This window comes from Polyodon spathula, chromosome 11 (genome assembly GCF_017654505.1).
Source record: "Polyodon spathula isolate WHYD16114869_AA chromosome 11, ASM1765450v1, whole genome shotgun sequence".
NCBI classification, from domain to species: domain Eukaryota; kingdom Metazoa; phylum Chordata; class Actinopteri; order Acipenseriformes; family Polyodontidae; genus Polyodon; species Polyodon spathula.
In genome coordinates, this window is record NC_054544.1 from 11,084,774 (window position 1) to 11,106,561 (window position 21,788).

Here is a 21,788-nt window from a genome sequence, read left to right on the forward strand (position 1 = left end):
CCAGTTTGCAGGTAGTAACCTTCAAGCTTCCCCACTTACATTAACATAGAAACTGGTTGTTGACTAGAAAGTTATATAGGGTGGTATTGATAGATCAGGGTTAAAAGGTAGTATTCCTAGTTTTCATTGATCATTGCTTCTTGCATATTTTAAATCAGACACATGCAAAGCTGTTATAAGCATGACAAGAAGATCAAATAAAGAAGCAATAATAACAAATGTACTAGCAATGCTAACTCTAACAATAACCTACCAATACCACCTTAATAACCTTTGTATCAATATCCGATTCCACCATGTACTTTGTGTTACTGTTAACTGAATAGATTACCTTCATTACTTCAGGGTACTGTCGCAGTTTCTTTCCACATGGGGCATAATATGCTACCTCCCCTTGCAGACGACCACCAATTTCTCTTATCCTTGCCTCTCTCTGCCATCTGTTGTAACAAAATATTTTACATGTTATGTAATGTGTTTGCGTAAGTGGGATGGCCCTGTAAAATGTTAATAAAATAACTGAAAATTTGAGAAATCTTTGTGTAATAGAAGGGTTTAAAGTAATTGAGTAATCTCCATATAATGCAGATTCACAAGACTGGACAGAAAAAAGCAGACACTGCACTGGACAAAAGTTTTGTTTTGTCTGGGCAGCTGCTGTAAAGAAGCCTTCTGCAGGTTTCCAGGATGCATGAAGATCTATTGCTGGTATTCTTAATCCTGTCACCTCCTAGTGATGAGGATCCAAGTCTGACCAGCTAAGCGCATCTGCTGGGAGTACTCTTCTCTTTCCCTGTCACTACAGGTCCCTGAGGGAATCGGCCACTTCTATAATCTGATGAGCTCCTTGAAAAACATACAGGAGGTCTGTGCCGCTCTCAATGTTTTAAAGTAATACTAATAGCACTTAAATGTTCTTATGTGTCCCTCAAACCACAATTTAAAACAAACACAGACACACTGTTTGCATGTTGTTATACCAAATCATTCCAGTTTATACAACTATACAATACTTCTGAAATAACTGGCTGAGAAACTTGAAATCTGGAAGAGCTGCGGTAAAATGGCCATCAGTAACAGGTGAGTCAATGCATCTGGTATCAACCACCAGGATGCTGGTGTCAGTAATCAGAACCACAGGGAATATAAATGTTTAATATTTTTAAACTGCAGGATTTGTACTGATAAAGGGAAAGTAAAAAAATTAAATGTCTATTTGAGAAAATATATTTACAGCAACGCCTTCATTTATTTAAACATTAAACGATTGCTTTAAAGTGTATTCACATTACCATGGGGATAGTTTTTAGGGGGATAGATAGTTTGCATTCTTTATCAATTTAAGCATATTACAATTGATTGTGAATGAGGGTTATGTAACAACACTGCAGACTACAACTGTCAATAGGAATAATTAAGACTATTGCTTATGATTCATGCTTCTCTGACTAGAAATATCATACCCATATTCTAGAGGAATTTGTAGCTCCCGTTCATCAGTTACCCTCCTCCTTTTAGCAGAGCCTGTATATAAATAAAAAAGGTCACAACTGAAACACATTCAGGTTCATTCATTGCCAATAGCAAGGCTCAGCCACCACACTGGTTCTGGCTTTTAATAAGTAAATGTATTTGTTCTAATCTGAGTACAAACTGAAACAGTGATCATTCCTTATCAAAGTAGATTCACTTCTGGGCTTCAAACCACCATTATAAAATCACAAAATCAGAATTAATTTAAGAACATCAATCATGTTCACAATTTAATGTCCAAATACAGCAGACAATATTCTTAAAGTAGTCTCCACAGTTACCTGGTGATGTGGAGTGAGTGTACGAAGATGACGGAGTGCTGTGATAGGCTGGTGACCCTGGCACAGTCAGTAAGGCAGAAGGAGCAGAGTTCGGGGTCTTTATTACTTGAAGGTTCAGAGGTGTACAGTTGGTAGGTGAAGGAGCTGTTTTGTTTAGTTTTAAAGGAGTTTTCTCTCCTTCAGTATCTGTTTCTATCTCCTCATGGTCCTTTTCATCATCCTCTGAACCATCCGAGTCGGAATCAAAATTGCTTACAGACTCTGAAAAAATGTATGCAAAGTTGTACTAACTTACATACTGCATATCTCCATTTATCAACATCATTTACCACATTTTTTCTTTAAGGTTTTATAATCTCACTGTTCCCTCTAAATTAACATTTCATTTATTATATTTATTTACTTATCTTTGTATTCAAATCTCAGCTTTTTAAGTCAACACATTCATTCATCATCTTATTGAATATTAAAAAATCAACCAATCATGTTTGATTAGTTGTATTCAAATAAGTGTCCAATTGTATTCAAAAATAAACATTTCAAGTGAACTCACGGACTCAGAGGAGTTGCACTTCTACAGGAGGACAGCAATACAAACGCAAAACACGGCCTCATGTGCAGAAGGCATGCCTTCATCTTTTCTGGCGGCTTCTGCTGTCCTCTGGTTGTAACCCATAACCAAGCAATATCCACAAAGACAGTTTCCAGTGACTAAAGGGAAACCAACCATATTAGGCAAACCCACCTGACTGGCTATCATCAGAATCTTCCTCGTCCTCCTCATCTTCGTCATCGTCATCCTCGTCATCGTCTTCATCATCCTCGTCCTCAATGGAATCATCAGAGTCCTTGCTGCTGGGAATGTCCGACTCTGCCCCCCGGAACTGATCCAGCAAAGACTGCACTAGGTGAGACGGGGCTTTTCCTACAGGAGTTACCATAGCACCGATTGCCTTATCTTTCCCGGACACCCTGGATAAAGCAGGAGAGGTAGATGGCCTGGTTGGCATCATCTGATTGCTGGAATGATTTTTTCCACTTGTACACAAGTTTACTGGTGATGGAAAGGATGCGCTGCTGGAATTTAGAACCGGCTTGTCGTTGGATTTTGGCTGACTTCGGGGTTTGGTGGTAAGTGCTAAGGGGGAGTCCTGGATAGCACTCTGGATCACCCCGTTGGGCTGATGATGCCCCAAAAGTGTATTAGAGAGGAAGATATTTGAATGGTTTCTGTTAGCAGGGGTCAGCTTCTGACTGGCTGGGGAATCTGTGGTGGGTTTAGGACTGGACAAAGCTGAAGCTACTTTCTTCTGGTTCTTATACAATTCTTGTTGTTTCTTCAGTTGCACTGGAAATGCCAGTTTGAACTGTTCCTGCAAGTAGAAAGACTGAAATAGTATTAAAAAAAAGCAATTTACTCTAAACTGAAGACATATTTATAAAATGAAATGATGGGTAAGGGATGGGTAGTTTATAAACTACTTTACAATTGTACAATACAAACTAAAATCATTTAAAAAGTATCAGAATTGTTGTTTGATATCATTTTGATTTCAGTGGCATTGTCCAATTAATTATGTGCTTGTCTCTGTCCAGCAATGACAATAAGGCTAAACACATTGTCACTTTCATTCATTTATAAAGTCCCACTGCATGAAATTCAATCAGACAGCTGAAAATAACACTTAGCAATGTCTTACATTTGGAAAGTCTTGTGACCTTTTAAAAAGAGGCTATCAGACATAATGATAGCCTTGGTATGAGTGACTAAGTGACTATACAATTTGGCTATAGAATATTTTTTAATCTTACATTTAATTTTCTTTAATGCAGGGACATGCAGAAATAACACTAGTGTGTGGCGGTCTTTAACTGCAACCAGTATGAAGATGTTTTAAAAAAAGGGTTTATACAAAAAATGTTGAATGACGCATTAACTAAAATGCCATTTAAAAAAAAAAAATCTTCTGACAACTTTTTGAAAGTAAACCAGAACTCTGTTACAAAAACTGCCTAAAGTAATATAAAACATTCCCAAAGGCAGTATCAATTAACTAACCTGCTTCAATCTCAAATCATTAATCTGTGAGCCAGGCTCCTCTGTTGTATTTTTATTCCCCGTATTGAGAATTTCCAATGAAGAAAAATGTGGTTTAGGAAAGGACTCCTTTCTTGCTTGAGTGACCAAAGCCAAGGGTTTTGTACTGGCTGCAAGCCCTGTGGAATGAATGACACTCAGGTGCTTCTTTCCCATCTCATCCTTGGCCTCTGAGCTTTGGAAAACAAGGGGGAGTTGCTGTGACAAAACCTGGGGCTGCTTCCGAGTCTCGGGATCAGAAGCAAAATGTCGCTGTTGGTTTGTCGTTTTATCCTGGGGTTCCTTATCTTCAACTGCCTTTTGGCCATCCTTTTTGGCTTCTTTCACATTTTGCATCAACACCTAGAAGAAGAATTTGAAAGAATACTATTCAGACAATACCATCTAATCCAGTAATGGTCAAGATGGGGTAGCTAAGAATCGAGAGATATGAAGCCAAGGGCAGTTAAATTACCTAATAAGGTCTTTATCTAATGACACAATTTAAATGTATTATGTAGTCTTGTCTAAGCTATCAGTGGCATCTTAACTACATTTAGATATATGCAATGATCACTGTATTCACTTTATTGCAGGCAGTAATCATAAAATACCTTTCACTTTCAAATGGTCAGCATTAAAGACACCAGCAAGTACTGGAAATTCCCAACTGTGCTCTTTAAACACTCATGTTTACAAACCATCCGTTAGTTTTAATATCTGTACCTTTGTCTTGTCTTTCACTCTTGCTTCACTTTCAGAGTTAGAGTCATCATCCTCACTTTCTTCATTGCTTTGATCATCATCATCCTCTTCATCGTCGTCATCATCATCGTCTTCAGAGTCACTGCTACTTACACCTTCACTAGAGGTATCCGATGATGAGCCAGACTCACTATCGCTGTTACTGGAGCTGTCGTCCAGCTTCTTTCTGAGTTTCTGCAAAAAGAAATTCGTTTTGACCCATTGTTTTTTTAGGGGGGTTTTCTTAACACAAAACATTTGTTACAACTTGTTTCTGGTGTTTTAAAAAATGTATAACACCAGACTTACAAGCAAACAAGAAATGTGACGGATTACAAACATTTTAAAACATGCCAGTGTTTTTTTTTTTTTTTTTTTTTTAAACATGCGAGTATCTTCACATGCAAAGAAATAACTCTGTAAATTACTATTTACACTAAAAATCTATTTCAATTACAATTACCCTCACTCATTGAAGTGTTAACTATTCGTTATGAATAATTTATTTCTAATAAGAATATGTCTTAACAAACAAACATTGAGCCCTTTTTTCCCTTTACCTTGTCTTTAGGTTTGTCAGCAGCTTTGTCCTGAAGCTGACTATTAGTTTGCTCTTGATTACATTTCCGACCTCTTCCACTAGAGTTTGCTACTTTTGTTTGCCCTGATGACCCTAATACTGTGACAGCCATTGCAGATGTGTTCACTCCAGATGGCAGTGTATTGCTGCTCCCATTTACGGCACCATTCATTCCTTAAGGACCAATTAGAAATATATATATATATACATATATTAGATCATTAAAACCAGTTACATTTCTAAGGTGACATAAAAAAGAGTGGCTGTACACAATTTGCAGACATAAAATTAACAAATACCCATTTCATTCTTTGTAGGTGATGCACTTTTCACTAATGAAATATGCATACTTCAGGCTAAGTATATCAGTGGTCAAATATGAAATAAAATACAGGGATTATTCACCACTGCACTGTGTCTGCTTTTCATTGACATATTCAACTCTCTAGCAACTGCTTCTGAAAAAGTTGTGACATTTACATATTCTATGTTACATATGCCTCTTGGGCCCATTAAACATATGTGTGTTTAATTTAACCAAACCAAAAGATTTAGCATCAGGGCTATAGATTTAGCTTTTAATAAAACATAAAGACAATAGCACTGGCCATAAGAGCTTTCCCCTTAACACTCCGTGACTTACAGCCCAGTCCAGTCACTGACAATTCTACAGAGTTGTACCAAATTGTGTTTCTATGCTTGAGAAAACCAAAATCATGACTCTTATCTTCTCCAGTCACTTTCAAAAGGCAGGTAAAAGGCTAGTAAACCGGTCTGCAACACCACTTTCCCCTCTAGAGCATACCTTTCTGTGCTCCTCGGCCATTCTTACTTGCTGTCCGGGATTGGAATGAACTGGAATCCGCATTCTGAACTGGCGCAGCAAAGAGAGGAGGAATTCTCAGAAGAGGTGGGAAGAAAGTTGCACCAGCACAAGCGTGGGCATCTGATGTTCGCCACCATTCTGAACCAAAAGAGAAACAATCTCACCGATTAGATTGAAATTAATGCAGGCTAAGCATTTTGCAGCAGCACATTGAAAAAGTATTTTACAAAATGATTTTGTAGGATATCCCAGCAGAGTCGTCACATCTTGTTGCTGGTGTAGTTCTAACTACTAGCTGTTTACAGCTCGGTGGACATAGTCCTGAGCAGGTAAAGGGATTTGTCCCAAGGTCATACAGCAAGTCAGGAGCTGCAGAGGAGATGGAAAAGCCTAATTGTCTTATTCCTGGTCCTAAGCACTCACTGCTGGACCACACTGCCGGATAGAAATGGATATATATAGCATTCATCTTGTTAATGAGAACATGCAGATGAGGAGAAAGATGAAATACTCTAGACCGCGAAACCACAGTAACCAAAAAGTAATGAGACCATTTTCTATTCTGAAATCTAAAATGATTTTCGTTCTGAAAAAGTAATTAGAAATCCTCAGAGCATCCCTAGCCAATCGTGTTACTCTATTCATTCAGATTCTATGACCTTTTGCATATTTTGTATAGAGGGGTTATCGAGCATTGTAATGTGGAGCAATAAAGTGTTGGAATCAACATTGATTAAAAATTAGGCAAACATTTTGACAATAGTAAGAAAGAAGTCATTTAAAAAAAATGTGAATCAAAGCTGAAACATGTAGCTTTAATTGTTGAAAATCAACTTTAGTTTACATATCTCACACAGTCTTGTATCCTCTTTTTTCAATACATTTCATGCAGGTATGCCTTCATTATTATTAGTTTATTTGGTAGATGCCTATAGCCAAGGCGAACAGACAAAGCAAACGTTTTTGTCTTTGATCTAAAAGCTGCATAGATCACAACAAAACCCATTGATTTCTATAATTTATTATCAAAGCTTTTGTAATTACAATTATAAAATAAATAATTTGGTCTTGCAATCTTATTGTACCATACTTACAATGCTTATGTACATAGCATTATATGTAGCGCGTTCATTTTCTATACCATCATAAGAAATCAATACATAATACAAATTCTATTTTATATATCTGTTAATGAAATCTAATACATGAGTACAGTAATCAATACTGAAACATTTTTAAAAGGTCTTATCAATCATTGTGCATGCATTTTATACAGATTTCATTTAACATACCTGTGGCTTAAGGGTTAATATCACATATTTTGCAGAATAAAAAACATAAATCTTTATCTTATAACTTGCAGCTAAAAAGACAAATGATCATGCAACCTGAATATAGATAAAAAAAATAAAAAAAAAACTATACTGCCAACACATTTGCTGTTTGGCTTTTAGCAGTCAAGTTTGCTTCATCAGTTCACACAAGCCACATAGATACTTTAGTAAGTCAAATATTGCTTGTTTATGTTAGACAAACTTTCCAGAACGTCACAGATATTAGAATCATAAAGTCGTTATAGTATGCCAGAAAATGTCAAGATACACAAATGCAGTATATACAGGAGCCACAAATTCCCAATGGTATGAGAGTTATCAATGCATGTGTCCTTTGTATTCGTTAATGCATTGCTAGAAACCAGTTAACAAGTCCATGATTTAGCTGAAGACAAGTCAGTGCATTAAAGGTTCTAAGAAGTCTTACACATCTTTTAGTTTTGACTCGCAATTTAGCAATGAAAGTGTTACTAATATTACCTGGAAAAGGCCCGAGCTGAGGATGTGTCGCTAAGGCTGCAGATGCACCAAGTGTTCCCAGGCCTCCAAACTCTGAACGCCCTGAGCTTGTAGTGTAGAGACCGAAGGCTGGGTGATTGACCATTGGGAAGGCACTTGATACAGCGGACAAGGTGAATGGCTGATCCCCGGATGCCCGGAACAAATGCCCTAAAAGATATATGAAATCAAACAGGTCGTTTCTTAGATTATTTAGAGGGGGGAAAAAACTAGTACTGTACCTCCAAGTAAAGATTTGCTATGCTTTTTTCGTTGTTGTTGTTTTTTTTAAATAAATAAATAATGCATTGCCCAGGTGGTGGTCGACTACATAAACTAAGACTAACATGTTGTCAGTCAGTGAATCTATTCATTAGCAACTGCTTAACTATTATAGCTGGAAAAAAGTAGCTGATTTTCAGAAAAATACAGATTCATAATACTGGCTAGGTGTGCGCTAGCTTACAAAATGGAAAACCTATACTTTGAATGTCATTATAAGCAGCTGGATATTTAAACCCAGGCTTTGGAAATTCTATCAACCGATACAGAGATAAATGATAAAGTATTACCCAAAAGGCCAGCATCCATTTCTATAGCGCTGCTGTCCAAGTAACAAGGACCGACACCTGCAAATGCCTTTTTAATATCAGTGCATTTCAAACTGCCGCATAATTAAATCAGATGTTTAAGGAGAGTGAAGAAGTACAAAAACCAAAAGAGAAACACACGTGCAAGAAGTAGGATTGCTAGATATTGTCTTCTATATTTCATTTATCTCAAATACCAGGAAAGAACAGTAGCAGCCTATTTTTTAGATGACCCCATCGGACATTCATTACCTGTTTAACTCTTTTATAACCAATGAAAACTAGGTTGACCGAAATTCATGTAAAACACATTAACTCTGTGATAAATAAGTTCTGCAGTTTTCATAATTCACGTGCTGTTATTTCTTTCCCTGATTGATGTTTTATTACTACAGACTTTTCTCATTAAAAAAAAAAAAAAAAAAAAAAATATATAATAATAATAATAATAATAATAATTTTAGTTCATTTTATGAACATTCCTGTGCATATATTTTGTCTTGTTTAATTTTAACAATATGTTTTAAGATCATGTTTACAACCAAAGCCTTTTTTCCCTGAATATATTACCCTGATAATATTCATTATTCATTTCAAAAATTAGAAAACCAGCAGCTGTATATCAGTCTCTTTCACAGAGACAGGAAATTCATTTTAAATATTTGAGAGCATATTGCGACTGAGCCCCATGCCCAGTAAGAGAGAGAGAGTCTAATCTAAAAGCTACTTTGCTAGAAGAGTAAGACAACCATTAATTTATTGTGTTGATTTTCCCACATTCACATTTAGAAACAGAATACTGCATACTGAATATACCGTTGTTGTTTTAAAGTATTGCTCAGTATAATAAAATAATTAACAGGTGGAGGCTTTTTGGATAATAATTTCAGTAAAAAATTAAAAAAAAAAAAGCAAATAATAAACACTGTACTTGTGTATAATGTGTACAGTAGATATTCCTAAATTCCATGTGGGACAACGCTCTAGCATTCAGCATTTATTTTATGGTCAGAGTAATCTGACAGATTAAAAGTACCAAACACAAGCTGCATAATAGCTCTAAAAATCAGTGATTGTTCGCAGCCTGGCAGAGATGTCAAATCACATGGGCTAAACTGCAGCTAAAGGTTGTCAAGAGACATCTGAAAGGGTACAGTTCTTACTGGAGCCGTTAAATGGTATATTCATTAAAGCAATAACTTTACAATTTCCTCAAGAACTGCCTAAACTGTCTCCCTTCTTAAAGAAAGAAAGAAAAAAAAGATTATATCTAGTCTTGGGGACAAGCTGCACTGTCAACCATAATAATTCTAGGTCTTATTTGTGATCCTTGAAACATAGACCTGATCTACAGAGGTCAATTTTTATAAATATTTTCAGCTGGTGGCTAAAAACTAGGAACTTTACAGCAATTGTTTAGGAATAAATTGTTTAAACATTTTCCAAGTTGTAATTGTTTCTAAACACTTACCATTTTCAGACATTCATGCCAAAAATAGTGAGGTCAGCTGCTGTGTTGATACAGTAAGTAGGGTGCGTACAGCGTAAGGTTAGTTATTCAATATATAAGTGCTTTCTATATACAGCACACAGAAATGTTGCACACATGTACTGAGGCTTCCTCCCTGTTGTATTATATTATAAAAAAAATAACAGCCCTTCCAAAGAGGGCGTCTCGTGACGGCTTATTTAACACGTTCCCAATATGTTAGTTTAAACGAATAAAATGTGTTTACTCCTAAAATGTTAACTTTTAGGAAATTAAACAGAACCTATCATTGTTAAACACTTTTATCCCTGTCACTATCATTATGCTTTTGGAAAACATTTTGAGAGAAGAAATCTACTTTTTTAAAAGTCATGCATACATTTACAACATACAGTACAAGACGTCAATGTCATGTATCATTTTGAGGTATGCTACACCCCAGCACGGCCCTGGGGTTAAAGCTGTTGCTTACCGCAGGTGGTGAGTGTGGCGCTCAGTGCAGTGGCCCCTGTGGATAGACTGCCTTTGGAGGGGGCTGTTGCTGTGGCTGTCGAGGAGGCAGAGGGCACAGAGGAGGAGGCTGATGGTGGGGAGGCCAGCCGCTCTCCAGACTCCATATCTGTCAAACACACAATTCAATGAGCAATTTTAGAAACCGTCTTCATTTCCCTCAACAGTTCTTGATTTAAATGACTGAATTAATAATTATAGTAATCTGACATAATATAAAGCTGAGATTTTTCCAGACACTAAGATTTTTTAGCAAGGGGTAACTTATTTAAAGCCCTCAACTGAGCTATAGCTATTCTTTGACTTCCTGTATTAAAACCAACCTTAGGAAGGTCATCAAGACTACTGTAGGTATTGCAATGCAAAGCTACCAAGTCTCAAAATAATTAAGAATAACAGATTCAGCATTCTTATTTGCTTTTTCACACTAGGTCTGTCACACTATCCCAACACCCCCCCCCCCCATTTAACATCTAGGAACAGATCCTATTTTATAGTCCAACCTTGTTATTGTATCATTACACAAACAAGTTCTAAATCTCCCCAGTGATTCTGCTGTGCTGCAGTACCAGACTTGTCGATTAAATCTCTCTGAAACAAAGCCATCTACTGAATATCAAGTAACAGCTCCTGAGCACTATCTATGATGATGAGACACAAATTAGCCTGTGCACGTACAGCATAATAAAAGATTCTGATAATTTTTTTCTAAACACAACACTATCAGCTGGTGTTTAATGCACTCCTAAGGATGCACAGTAAAGTATCATCTAATTAATTGACAATGAGTTTTGTACAGCTATAACCTTACAACTAAATACCTAGCTTTCCAAAAATGGAAAGACCCTTTCCATGAATCTGAATGATAAGTCCCACACATCAGTACTAAATCAAAAGCCATGCACTTCCTGTCACACCTCTTAAAATTCAATACACAGTTACCATTTTCTAATCACTCATTTAGCTTCAGGCATATAATTAAAAATTGATTTATACTGAGAAATAACCAAAATGCACTTAAGTACAATGATACATTAAGCGTTCTATAAAAAAAAAAAAAAAAATACTACAGTGGATGTTTAAGGAAATTTCATACGTTAAAATATATATTTAGGTTTTTACAATAGATAGCATGACAACTGTTTCTAAAACATATTCAATCTGAATCACTTATTTTCTCTATATTTTTTATACAATGCAATGTCACATATTTTGGGTTAGTACACCATCCTTTCTTCAGAAGAAAATATCTGCAGTATTTTGTAACATAGCAACATGCCATTGTCAATTATATTATTTATCTTCTAATTCATATTAGTATTGCATTGTGGTATTTCCCGAACACACGTGAAGCTGTCTGCAATGTTCTTTTAGGAGTGATCATTCCTCCTGAGGAAGCTCACCTTTATTTTTATTGAAGGACGATATACTCTACATCAAAATTACCTGCCTCATTTTCTTAATTTCTCTCAGGAATTGTCTGAACAGTTCAGGGTTACACTAATGGAAAGGAGAACAGTTGTTTGACATCATTAGTTACGTTTGAAGAAAAACAAAATCCTGTGATTTCTACTTTACAGCCTGGATCCGTTTTTATGACCTGCAACTTAATTGCTTTCAGCGCACGGACCAGTTACACAGTTTACTTCTGCTAAAAAGCTTCAGGGTGGAGTTACTAAAACGAACTAAAAACAGGATATTAATATAATTGCTTCCTGTTCAAGACTCATAGAAAACTGTCAAATATTCCCAAATATTAACTAACCATACAATCACAAAATATGTAAGAATGCCATTCTTCTTTAATTCCCTTTTAATATGAGTAGTAGCATTTAAAAATATCCTGTTGTACCACTACCATATGAGTACTAATGACTATTAATATAAAATCACTGCTAGATCAACAGGAAAAAAATTACAAATACATTACTTAACAAAACAGAAGAAAAGAATATGCCAAAACAAACTTTTTTTTACTTCTTTTAAATGTTAGTGATTAACTGGAACATATTTAAAATATAATAATAATAATGAAATCAACAGTTTAATTAACCCGCAATATTTTGTTTATTTTTACAATGGTAAATGGAAGAGTTTTATCTGCATTTTGACTGGATTCACTGTACTGCAATGTACAAGTCATTTTCAAAAGAGAAAAAAATCCATTTTACTCTAATGTATTTAAATGATTCGTAGTTAATGCATTCCAAGATAAAAATCATATCCACAAAGGACACTTGAAACATAATACAGTATACCATCGTCTACAGGAAGTAAAATAGTCAAAATCCTGTAGTTTATAGCACACCCTACACACACTGTTCAATTCTATTCTTAATAAATACTGTAAATCATTAATGTGGATTGTGTTGATCAAACACGTTTATAGTGGTGTGAATTATGCAGTTCTAAGAAAAGTAACAAATCAGAGTGTCTTGCCCAATGTCTTATTATCCAGGATCGTAACAGATGGCTGATGCTAACAGAGATAATCCTGCAACAGAGTCATCAGCATGGATCAGCAGCAATCAGACTGCGGACACAATGTCTTTTCAGCTAATGGAAGGTGCAGGCGAGAGGAAGCACATTATACAAAATGCCTTGACCCCATTCAAAGTCAGAGAGCTGCTAGCTAGCCTTTCACTGCTGATGTGTTTTTGCCTGTTTACAAACAAGCAACCACAATTTATAAAACATCTTGTTAAAGCAAGGAGTTGCGGTCAACATACAGTGCACTTTGGCTGTAGTCAGCCAGTGAAATGATAACCAAGTATTCCAATTGTTTTTGACTCCTTACGGGCAAATGATTAGCTGTAGCTCTGGTATTATTTGTGCAAAGTCAGTCTCTTGAAGCATGAGCTCAGCTCAGTAGTCTATCTGCTTGGTTGCCTGGTGACACCTACTGCTTTCATTTACCTCCACAAATTACCACCAGTGTCCCAGAAACACAATTAAAAGGATGTCTGTAACAGAGAACAGATAGTTGAAACACTGTTTACAATGAAGGATCCATTTTTGTGTGTATAAAAAAAAAAAGAAACATTCAAAGATTGATTGATGCAGGGAATGAAATGTTAACCTGTACTGTACACGCAATAGAAAATATTAATTTAAATAAGTAATCAATTTAAAAAGAAATTAATATTCCGGATAACTGATTATTATTTTTTTTTTATTATTGGGTTCTTTTAAAATGATTTATTCCCAAAAGACCAGGATTCCGCACTTTACTATATATAGCTAGAAAGAGTTGGAAATTGAATGATTTCTTAGGTCAGTTTCAGTGGGTGCAGCAGGAGTTCAGAGCTGCAACACCAATATATCTAAATGCCAACCCTAGAGCTTCAAATACAGCGTCAGACCTGACATCTTTGCTTTTGATTCACTTTGTATCTTTGATGTTTTAGTTAAAGTGCCAGAGAAGATACCAATAACATCTACCTCCTTTCACTAGATGCTGGGTTAAAAATGTAATGATTGATTTCACTTGCGCCTGATACAGTCTTCAGTTAGAAATCATAACCAGTCCCCCTGACTTGGAACAGATACTGTACTTAACCTGAGCACCAGAGTAAAACATGGTTTCGTTAAATTCTACTTTTAGAATTCTATTCTACATGAACACCTGCTGTACAATTACAGTGTATTGAAGTAATCTGCTGGTACTTTAAATAATATTGTAAAAAACTGTACAAAACCGCTAGTACCATAGTTTTCTTAAATCAAAAGGGGGGATTAAATCATGTAGGAATATCATACAGAACAACCCTCCTTACCAAGCAGTGTTGAATGAAGCTCTCAGAATAATATGTCTGGAAGACAAATTCGTTTTGATAAATGGGGGTTGGGGCTTAATTTGACTGATGTTTAAACCCCCCCTACATGTAATGTTCCTCCATCATACTATTCTTTTTTTCTGTATACATATATCTTTTTAATTTGGCACGATGGAGATTCTAAAATGGAATACAAGGCCTGAAAATAAAGGAATTCCACATATTTGATATTGCCTGACATTGATCGCAGCCAAGACTGTGGACCTTCTTGGCCTGTGCATTTCAGGTATTACAGTAAATATTTGTCTCAAGTATTGCTCCATTTCTTCTACCGTTCACTGTAAAACAAAGGGTCAAAAAAATGTACTGTACAGTAACTAAATAGGATTTAGTGATTAAGACAAATTAAGACTAAGAGGACATTTTGGACATTTTAAAGCCCTTAAACATACATTTTAGCTAAGAAAAATGACAAGTGCATTCCTCATATCTTAGTCTCGATTAAAATGTTTGTTCTAAAAAGTCTTTTTCTCATTTTGCTTGCCGAAATAATTATAAACACATTGTCTGGCTCTGAAATTTTAAACTTTTTCTCTATTTTTCTCATTATATTTGATACCTACCTTTGATAATGTTAAAGGAACATGTCTTTTTGTGTTATTCCCTGCTTAGTATTACAGAAGTGTTGGCCTCTTCCTTTAGTTCCCAGCCAAAACAGCCTATTATTATGAAGGTGCAAGAGGAAAAGGTTACGCTATACTATAAGGATACAGTTTCTGAATCAATCAGATAATAACTACCATGGTGGCCTTCATAGAAAGGAAAGTGATTAAAAAACATTGTATGATTTTACAGAACCCAATTAGTACTAATCTTGGACTAACAGTACCTAAAATAACACCCAAGATTAATTCTACTCAGGGTCCATGAAACCAGCCATTAGTGTACAGTAAATATTTAGAACAACGATTTTAGACATTCTACTGTACTGCAGCTAGCCAAAAATCTAAATTCTTCATTGGCATAAAATTCCAATTTCCACTTAACTGGATCCATTTAGAAACTCCATTACAGAAGAGAACATTTTTATGTAGGGCACACTTTCAAGCTAATATGAGGTTTCAAAATGCAGTGAGAAGGAATAGCATGTAAATGCCTATTGGAAGTAATCATATTCTATTATAACCACACTGTACATTACAAAGTTCATATTTGTCCTAAATATATAAATATATTTCATTTATTTGTCCCTATTTAGTCTTAAAACATTTGTTCAACTGTTCATTTCCACAGGCTGTATCTCTGATCATCTGTTCTGGCTTATAACTAAGAACATTCTGTAAATAACAGAAATATTCAAACCTTTTGGTTAATTATTGGAAAACATTTATTCTGCCCATCTTTTTCGCATAACAAGCATTACACAGTAAATAAATGTGGCTCTGGTATAATCACACCATTTTAGTTTCCACATTCACTTTAAAATGTCTTATGTTGCAGTTTAAATAAGGAGAATGTTGTTGTCAGTTACATGCAATCCTTTCAAATTAACGTGAGGGTTGGTTGACAAAAAGCCCCTCTTCAAACTCTGTTCTGCTTTTTTCTTTCCCTATTAATAAATAATCATTTTCAAGAGTTTACAGAAATGAAACTTAAACCCCCTACAAGCGACTAAATGCCTGTATCCAGCAGCCCTAGTGAAGATGAAAATCTTCAAAATGCAGCTCAAAATCAGCAACCAGGAGTCTGTGGCCAGATCTGAAGCCGTTTTCACTGATAATATGCATAATGCAGATGACATGCATGTGAAAAGCAAGACAAAAGGAAAATGGCTATTCCCTTCAAACAGCAACAATGACAGTTTCACAAGGTTTCTGCAAACCCAGCTCAATTCTCAGCAGTGTTTTAAAATGCTTCAAATATATCTTGTTGTAGAAACATGTTAACATTTTGTGGGTAACATCTGTGGCAGTAACAGTATTGTAGGTGGAATATTAAGCAATTCCAACAGACTGTTTTTCACAACATTAATAAAACCTGATGCTACAGCTCTGCTAAAATGTAATGGAGCGAGTGCCAAAGCAGCCAATTAACACTCAAATGCACGGGAAGCATAGATCATTTTGTTTAGCATAAGTAGAAATAATGGTAAATAAAAATACTTAATTATAGTAGCCTATTTCTAAAAAAATTATGTGTGCTTGATAAGGGAAAACATACTGTTGGTGTTAATTGTATTAAGCGCAATAAACTAACACCATTTATAATTCCATTAAACTGTACCCTCATTTAAAAACAAAACATGTGTCATCATCGTTCCCCCCACCGAGTGTTTTATTAGATGCCAGGAAAAAGCCATGTTATATTTTATCTGCAAGCACAAGTGACTGAGTAAAATGAATATTATATTTGTAAAATACATCAGGCATCGGTACCATGGAAAAATAAAGATCATGATGATGGCCTACATCTACCATACATATGCACTGCATGCAAAATGCATTAGTGCAACATAGAGTGAGCAGCCGGTCCTCAGATTCTGAGGAGCTCAATACCTTGTGAATCAATGGCATTCCATGTGTTGGATGCAGTCTTCTAAGTCTACTGTACAATATGTGAAACTCGAAAGCGTGACACATGACACACAGGCGCCTCCACTATCTTTCCTTTCTAGCCTCCAGAAGGTTGTTAAATTAACAGATGATATTGCTGACATTCCAGTCCACTTCAATCACCATATATTACACAGTGTTACAGATTAAACCTAAAAACCATGGTGTAACCTTGTGTACAAAGGTCATCCTTTACTTCACACTGCTGTTTCTACTGTAGGCCAGTCTATGTTCCATATGTAGGCTATAAATTAACTACAGTACAGTACTGTATTATAAATAAACAAATAGCCTACTGCATTGTTACTGAATATAATCAATCACTGATGTTGGCACTTTATAAATACAGTAAAAGAACTTGCAAATATTTTGTATTGTACTGTAGATATTTTAGCTTTCATGGTTTGTTTGATAATCTGGGCTGTTTCAGTGAAATGTGAGACAAGGTTACAGCACACAGATCTACAGCAGCTCTCATATTCATTGTTGTGCAACAGTATTATTATAATTTGTTTGTTCTATCTACAGTGCAGTATCATGCAGAACATTAGGTACTCTAGTGTGGCAGTATGGCAGTGCGCAAGCCCTGCCAGTGCATGGGTGTGCGTTTGTGTGGGGAATACTGGGTGGCAGGGAGGGGGTCAAATTATTCCTGCAAAAACACATGGGAATGTATAAAATAGGTGATCAAGGGTGTTAGTTTAGTAGTGCTGGTGAGGGTATGGTGCGGAGCTGGACTGTTGTTTTGTTTTGTGTATGTAAATGATTTGTAAATAAATACATGAGAGTGCTTAAACTGCAGCATTCTGGTCTCTGAGTCTCCTTGCCGACGCTACCGCATCACTTCTAGTTAAAAGCCTGATATTGTCAACAAATGTTTTGTTGTATTTATCCACAAAAAAATAATTATACTGTACATTGACATAATTAATGGCATGCCACTCAAACAAGAGGCTATACAGTAGTAAAGCCATGTAGTTCAGGAGTTAAAAGTTAAGACTCAGCTTTATCTCTTAACTGTGCCTCTATCATTGTTTTTCAATCATTTGCTACCCATTTGCACAGCAAAAAAGTCATTGTGCTGGTGAAGATTAAATATTTCTGTGGAAGGCTGAGACCTGTGGCTTAAACTGTATTTCAAGAATATGTTTGAGTTACTGTAAGCATGACTTAAAACCATATGAGCCTTTGATGTTTTTACCTTGGCCTTCTTTTTCAATTTTTTGTAAAGCATTATAGGATGTTGAAATTATCAAAATGCAACTGGAGCAAGGTTCAAGGCAAAAAACCTAAAACGGCCGCCTTTTCTGTTCTGGAAAAAAAAAATCTTCCCTCAGGCAGCAATACATAATCAACTGAGTAGACTTCGGACACAAAGAAACCAAAGCAACATTTTAAAATCAGACCCATTCTGGTGACTGGTTCATCACATACATACTATGCATATGTGTGTCTATGGATATTTTGATTCTTTGCAGGAGAACGATGCAAATACAAATAAAACACTTCTCATTTTGAAATAGGGGGAGAGTAGGTGGTAATCTGACATTTACTACAATTCAAGAGAAATAAACATCCTGTTATATTTCATTACACTAACATTTATTTGAAGGGGCACAATAATTATGAAAATGCAAGTATTATTGTTATACCTATTCTTATACATTCCCTCATACCGTACATGTAAGGCCAGGTACATTCTATAATTTTAAAACCTGTAGCTACTGTACAGTACTCTTCAGTAATCTGGCCTCATGTATACCCTGAACATGTGACTGTGTTTTTGATGCACTAGTGAGTTCTTTTCAAAGCACAATTCACTCAATCTCATTTAATGATGAAATACATGCAGCACAGAAGGACTGAGCCACAGACAGGTGCACAGCACTGCAGTATGATGTGCTTACAATTGAAAGATCACATTAAATGTTTAGATGCACATGCATATTTAAATAGAAAGCATACAATTCTCTAGTCTGTATTTTGGAAACATGAGCACTTAATATAATGAGATCATGTTCTCCAATGGATAACTACTGTAAGCAGGCAAAGTACACTGCAAGAACACTCAATGGAATCAAGTGTATCATTACTGAAAGCTTTTCAAAACAGTTTGCACTATACATTCATTTTGCAAAAGATTACTGCAGCACTGGTGTTAAAATGTTTTAAAAAACAGGCAGGCATCATACTACAATACTCACAGTGTTGCCAAGTACTGTAGCCACCTTAGTACTGCACTGTAGCATCTTTTCTGACAAACTCTGGGGGCTAGAAAGCATAAAATATAGACCTAATTCTTATACACTGTGGATTACTATTATAATTATGTAAATTGATTTAACTGCACAGATCACGTTGTTCCTACTGTAGCATGTTGACCCATTATAGACTGAAATTACCACAGAATAAATATTCTTAGGTATTTTATCTTACCAATAATGTACTCTGTGAATCACAATTTTAAACTGTTAAATTTGCTAGTATTTAACAGTATGTGCAGCAGCGACAGAAATAATTGCACTGCAGTTTGAGCTACTGGCACAGGTCACAAATTCAGACTCTCCTGCAGTAAAAAAAACAAACACTTTTAATATGCAAGGAATAAGATTGATTTCCATCCCTTCACAAGATAACACAAAGGCTGTCCGCATTATCAAACTGACAGTAAATTCTAAATCGCAGATGTGGACTGATAACGTTAAAACAGGTGAGTAATTATCCTGCAACATGTAACTCATGATAACCCAAACACAAAGTATTTAATCAGCATAAGAAATTTGCATTTATAATGAAGTGAAGCAACACTCTAGAGATCTAGAGTATCTGCAATGATGTACAAAAACTCCCTGCACTGGCATCTTTAATTTACATTCTTTACAATTTAAAGCCCAGAAGAATCAACACATTGTATCGCAGATTTTAAAAGAGCAATTGTGATAAAAAGCAGCCACAAGCAGGAAATCAAAAGATCATGCAACTTATATCGACCAAATTACAAATCTGTGTGTTCTGTAAAAAACAACCTTCAACAACAACAACAACAACAACAAAACAATAAAATAAACTGCATTATGGTTGAATCAATCAATTAAATGTTTATTTTATATAGCGCCTTTCATAGTGCACCACCATTACAAAACACCTTACAAGATAGTGAGGAACAATGCATAATACATTAAATACAAAAATGCATTGAAATACAGGGCATAGTACATTAAATACAAATAGTAAAAAACAATATAAATACATTATATACAGGCATATTACATTAAATAAAAGGCTAGGATGTGAATTCTAAACCTTGTGGATACATGTGTCATATAGAATCATACAAATAAGATGGAGTGAAAAACCTGAAATAGCAATTTAGACAACAGCTAATAACATATATCAGGCTTAAAGAGCATTGAGAACAAGTGGGTTTTGAGTGTTGATTTGAAATGAGTGACAGTGGGTGCTACATGCACGAAAGCTGGGAGAGAGTTCCAGAGAGTCGGGGCCGTGAAGCTAAAAGAGCGTTCTCCAAGTGTGGTGCACTTTTGCTTGGGGAAGACAAGAAAGCCCAAGTAAGAGGACCTCCACTTGCGTGCAGGGTTGGAGAGATACTCTGGACCTGTGTGATGAAGGGCCTTGTAGGCAAACAGGATAATTTTGAAAGTAATCCTGAACTTTACAGGTAGCCAGTGCAGCTGGGCAAGACAGGGGGTAATGTTTTTTTGAAGAGCTGCTGTAGGACACGTTTAAAATCATGGCAGAGTGCTTGGAAGTCCTACAACAGTTATCTTTGTTCCATATGATTTCATTTCTGCAAAATGTAATAAGTGACTTGTGACTGAATCCAAACTAAAATCAAAAGCTACAAAATGAAACAATTTGTTCTCAACTGCAATATTTATTTATTTTTTTTTAGAAAAGACCCAGCCAATATACTTAGCACCACAACCATGGACTTGACTGTGGAATCCTTGTGATGTGTACAGTTGCACAAATATGATAGGTTGGTTTCTCTCTATCGCATGCTTCTTCAAATATATTGCTTGTGATTGTTTGAAAAAAAAAAAAAAATTCCACTGTTAAATAAGTTTTAAGGACTGGTCTGTAATGTTAAGATCGGAATTCCAACAGTTGCTAAAATCTTTCAAATTATTTGCATCCAGTATACTAAAACGAGGCTTCCCTCCATCCGTCTATCTAGCCATCCGCCATTCACACTCTGTATCTCACAAACCTAGTTATTCTAGGGGTCACTGTCACACAGATACAGTTAACCAAGAGACATACTGCACAAGGACTGGCGGGTCAATCTTATATTCAACATCACAACAGGAGTAGTACCAATGATCCATTTTTTAAAAGCATTTGCCAAGTTACATGGTTTCTATTACGTTTTAAATTTGCTTTCGTCTTTCTTAAAGCAGGGGCAGAATACTGTACACTATGATTTGGTTTGTAAAAAGTTTGTCACAAACATGGTTGTTACTCTTTTTAAAAGTAATCTGTTGAAAAATAAGTAGGGTGAGGCGCTCCCCCTTTTGCAATATGCAGTGCAGTTTCTAGAATGATGTTCTCTGTGTAAGTTAATGATAGCAGTAAACCGAATACTCTATTCTAGTTGCTGCACGTAACCTGAATTAGGAAATTAAAAAAATACACTGTGTGGGTGAATAAACCTATAGACTTGCAAAGCAGCTACTGTAAAATATTCTGCAATATACAAGTCATTTGTAATTTAAAAAGGCATCTAGGCTATTTTCTAAACAAAGACCATTCGTTTTTCATAGAAAGAAATAGTTTCAGTACATACTATGTACAGTTGTAATCATTTAGTCCATCTCATAAATCTAGGCTTAAGTAAAGTCCTACAGTAATAAGATTGGTAAATTAAGCAATACAAATAGAAAAATCAATACTAGGATACAGTAAATCCGCTGTTGA

General features: G+C 35.7%; 1 protein-coding gene across 20 annotated transcripts in view; it reads right to left on the bottom strand.

The window, feature by feature from the left end:
• Positions 1-21,788, bottom strand: part of LOC121322878 (bromodomain adjacent to zinc finger domain protein 2B-like) — a 65,321-nt gene that overhangs the window by 19,366 nt on the left and 24,167 nt on the right. For 16 of the 20 annotated variants that reach the window (XM_041263364.1, XM_041263376.1, XM_041263375.1 and 13 more), the window contains 10 exons: positions 10,425-10,571; positions 7,856-8,044; positions 6,021-6,179; positions 5,196-5,389; positions 4,618-4,830; positions 3,874-4,254; positions 2,560-3,202; positions 1,815-2,075; positions 1,464-1,524; positions 332-440 (listed from right to left, as the gene is read on the bottom strand). In XM_041263364.1, the coding sequence (XP_041119298.1) occupies positions 332-440; positions 1,464-1,524; positions 1,815-2,075; positions 2,560-3,202; positions 3,874-4,254; positions 4,618-4,830; positions 5,196-5,389; positions 6,021-6,179; positions 7,856-8,044; positions 10,425-10,569 (2,355 nt within the window). In that variant the 5' untranslated portion in view covers positions 10,570-10,571. The remainder of the gene's footprint in view (positions 1-331; positions 441-1,463; positions 1,525-1,814; positions 2,076-2,559; positions 3,203-3,873; positions 4,255-4,617; positions 4,831-5,195; positions 5,390-6,020; positions 6,180-7,855; positions 8,045-10,424; positions 10,572-21,788) is intronic. The other 4 variants (XM_041263381.1, XM_041263382.1, XM_041263371.1 and 1 more) reach the window with 1 other exon arrangement.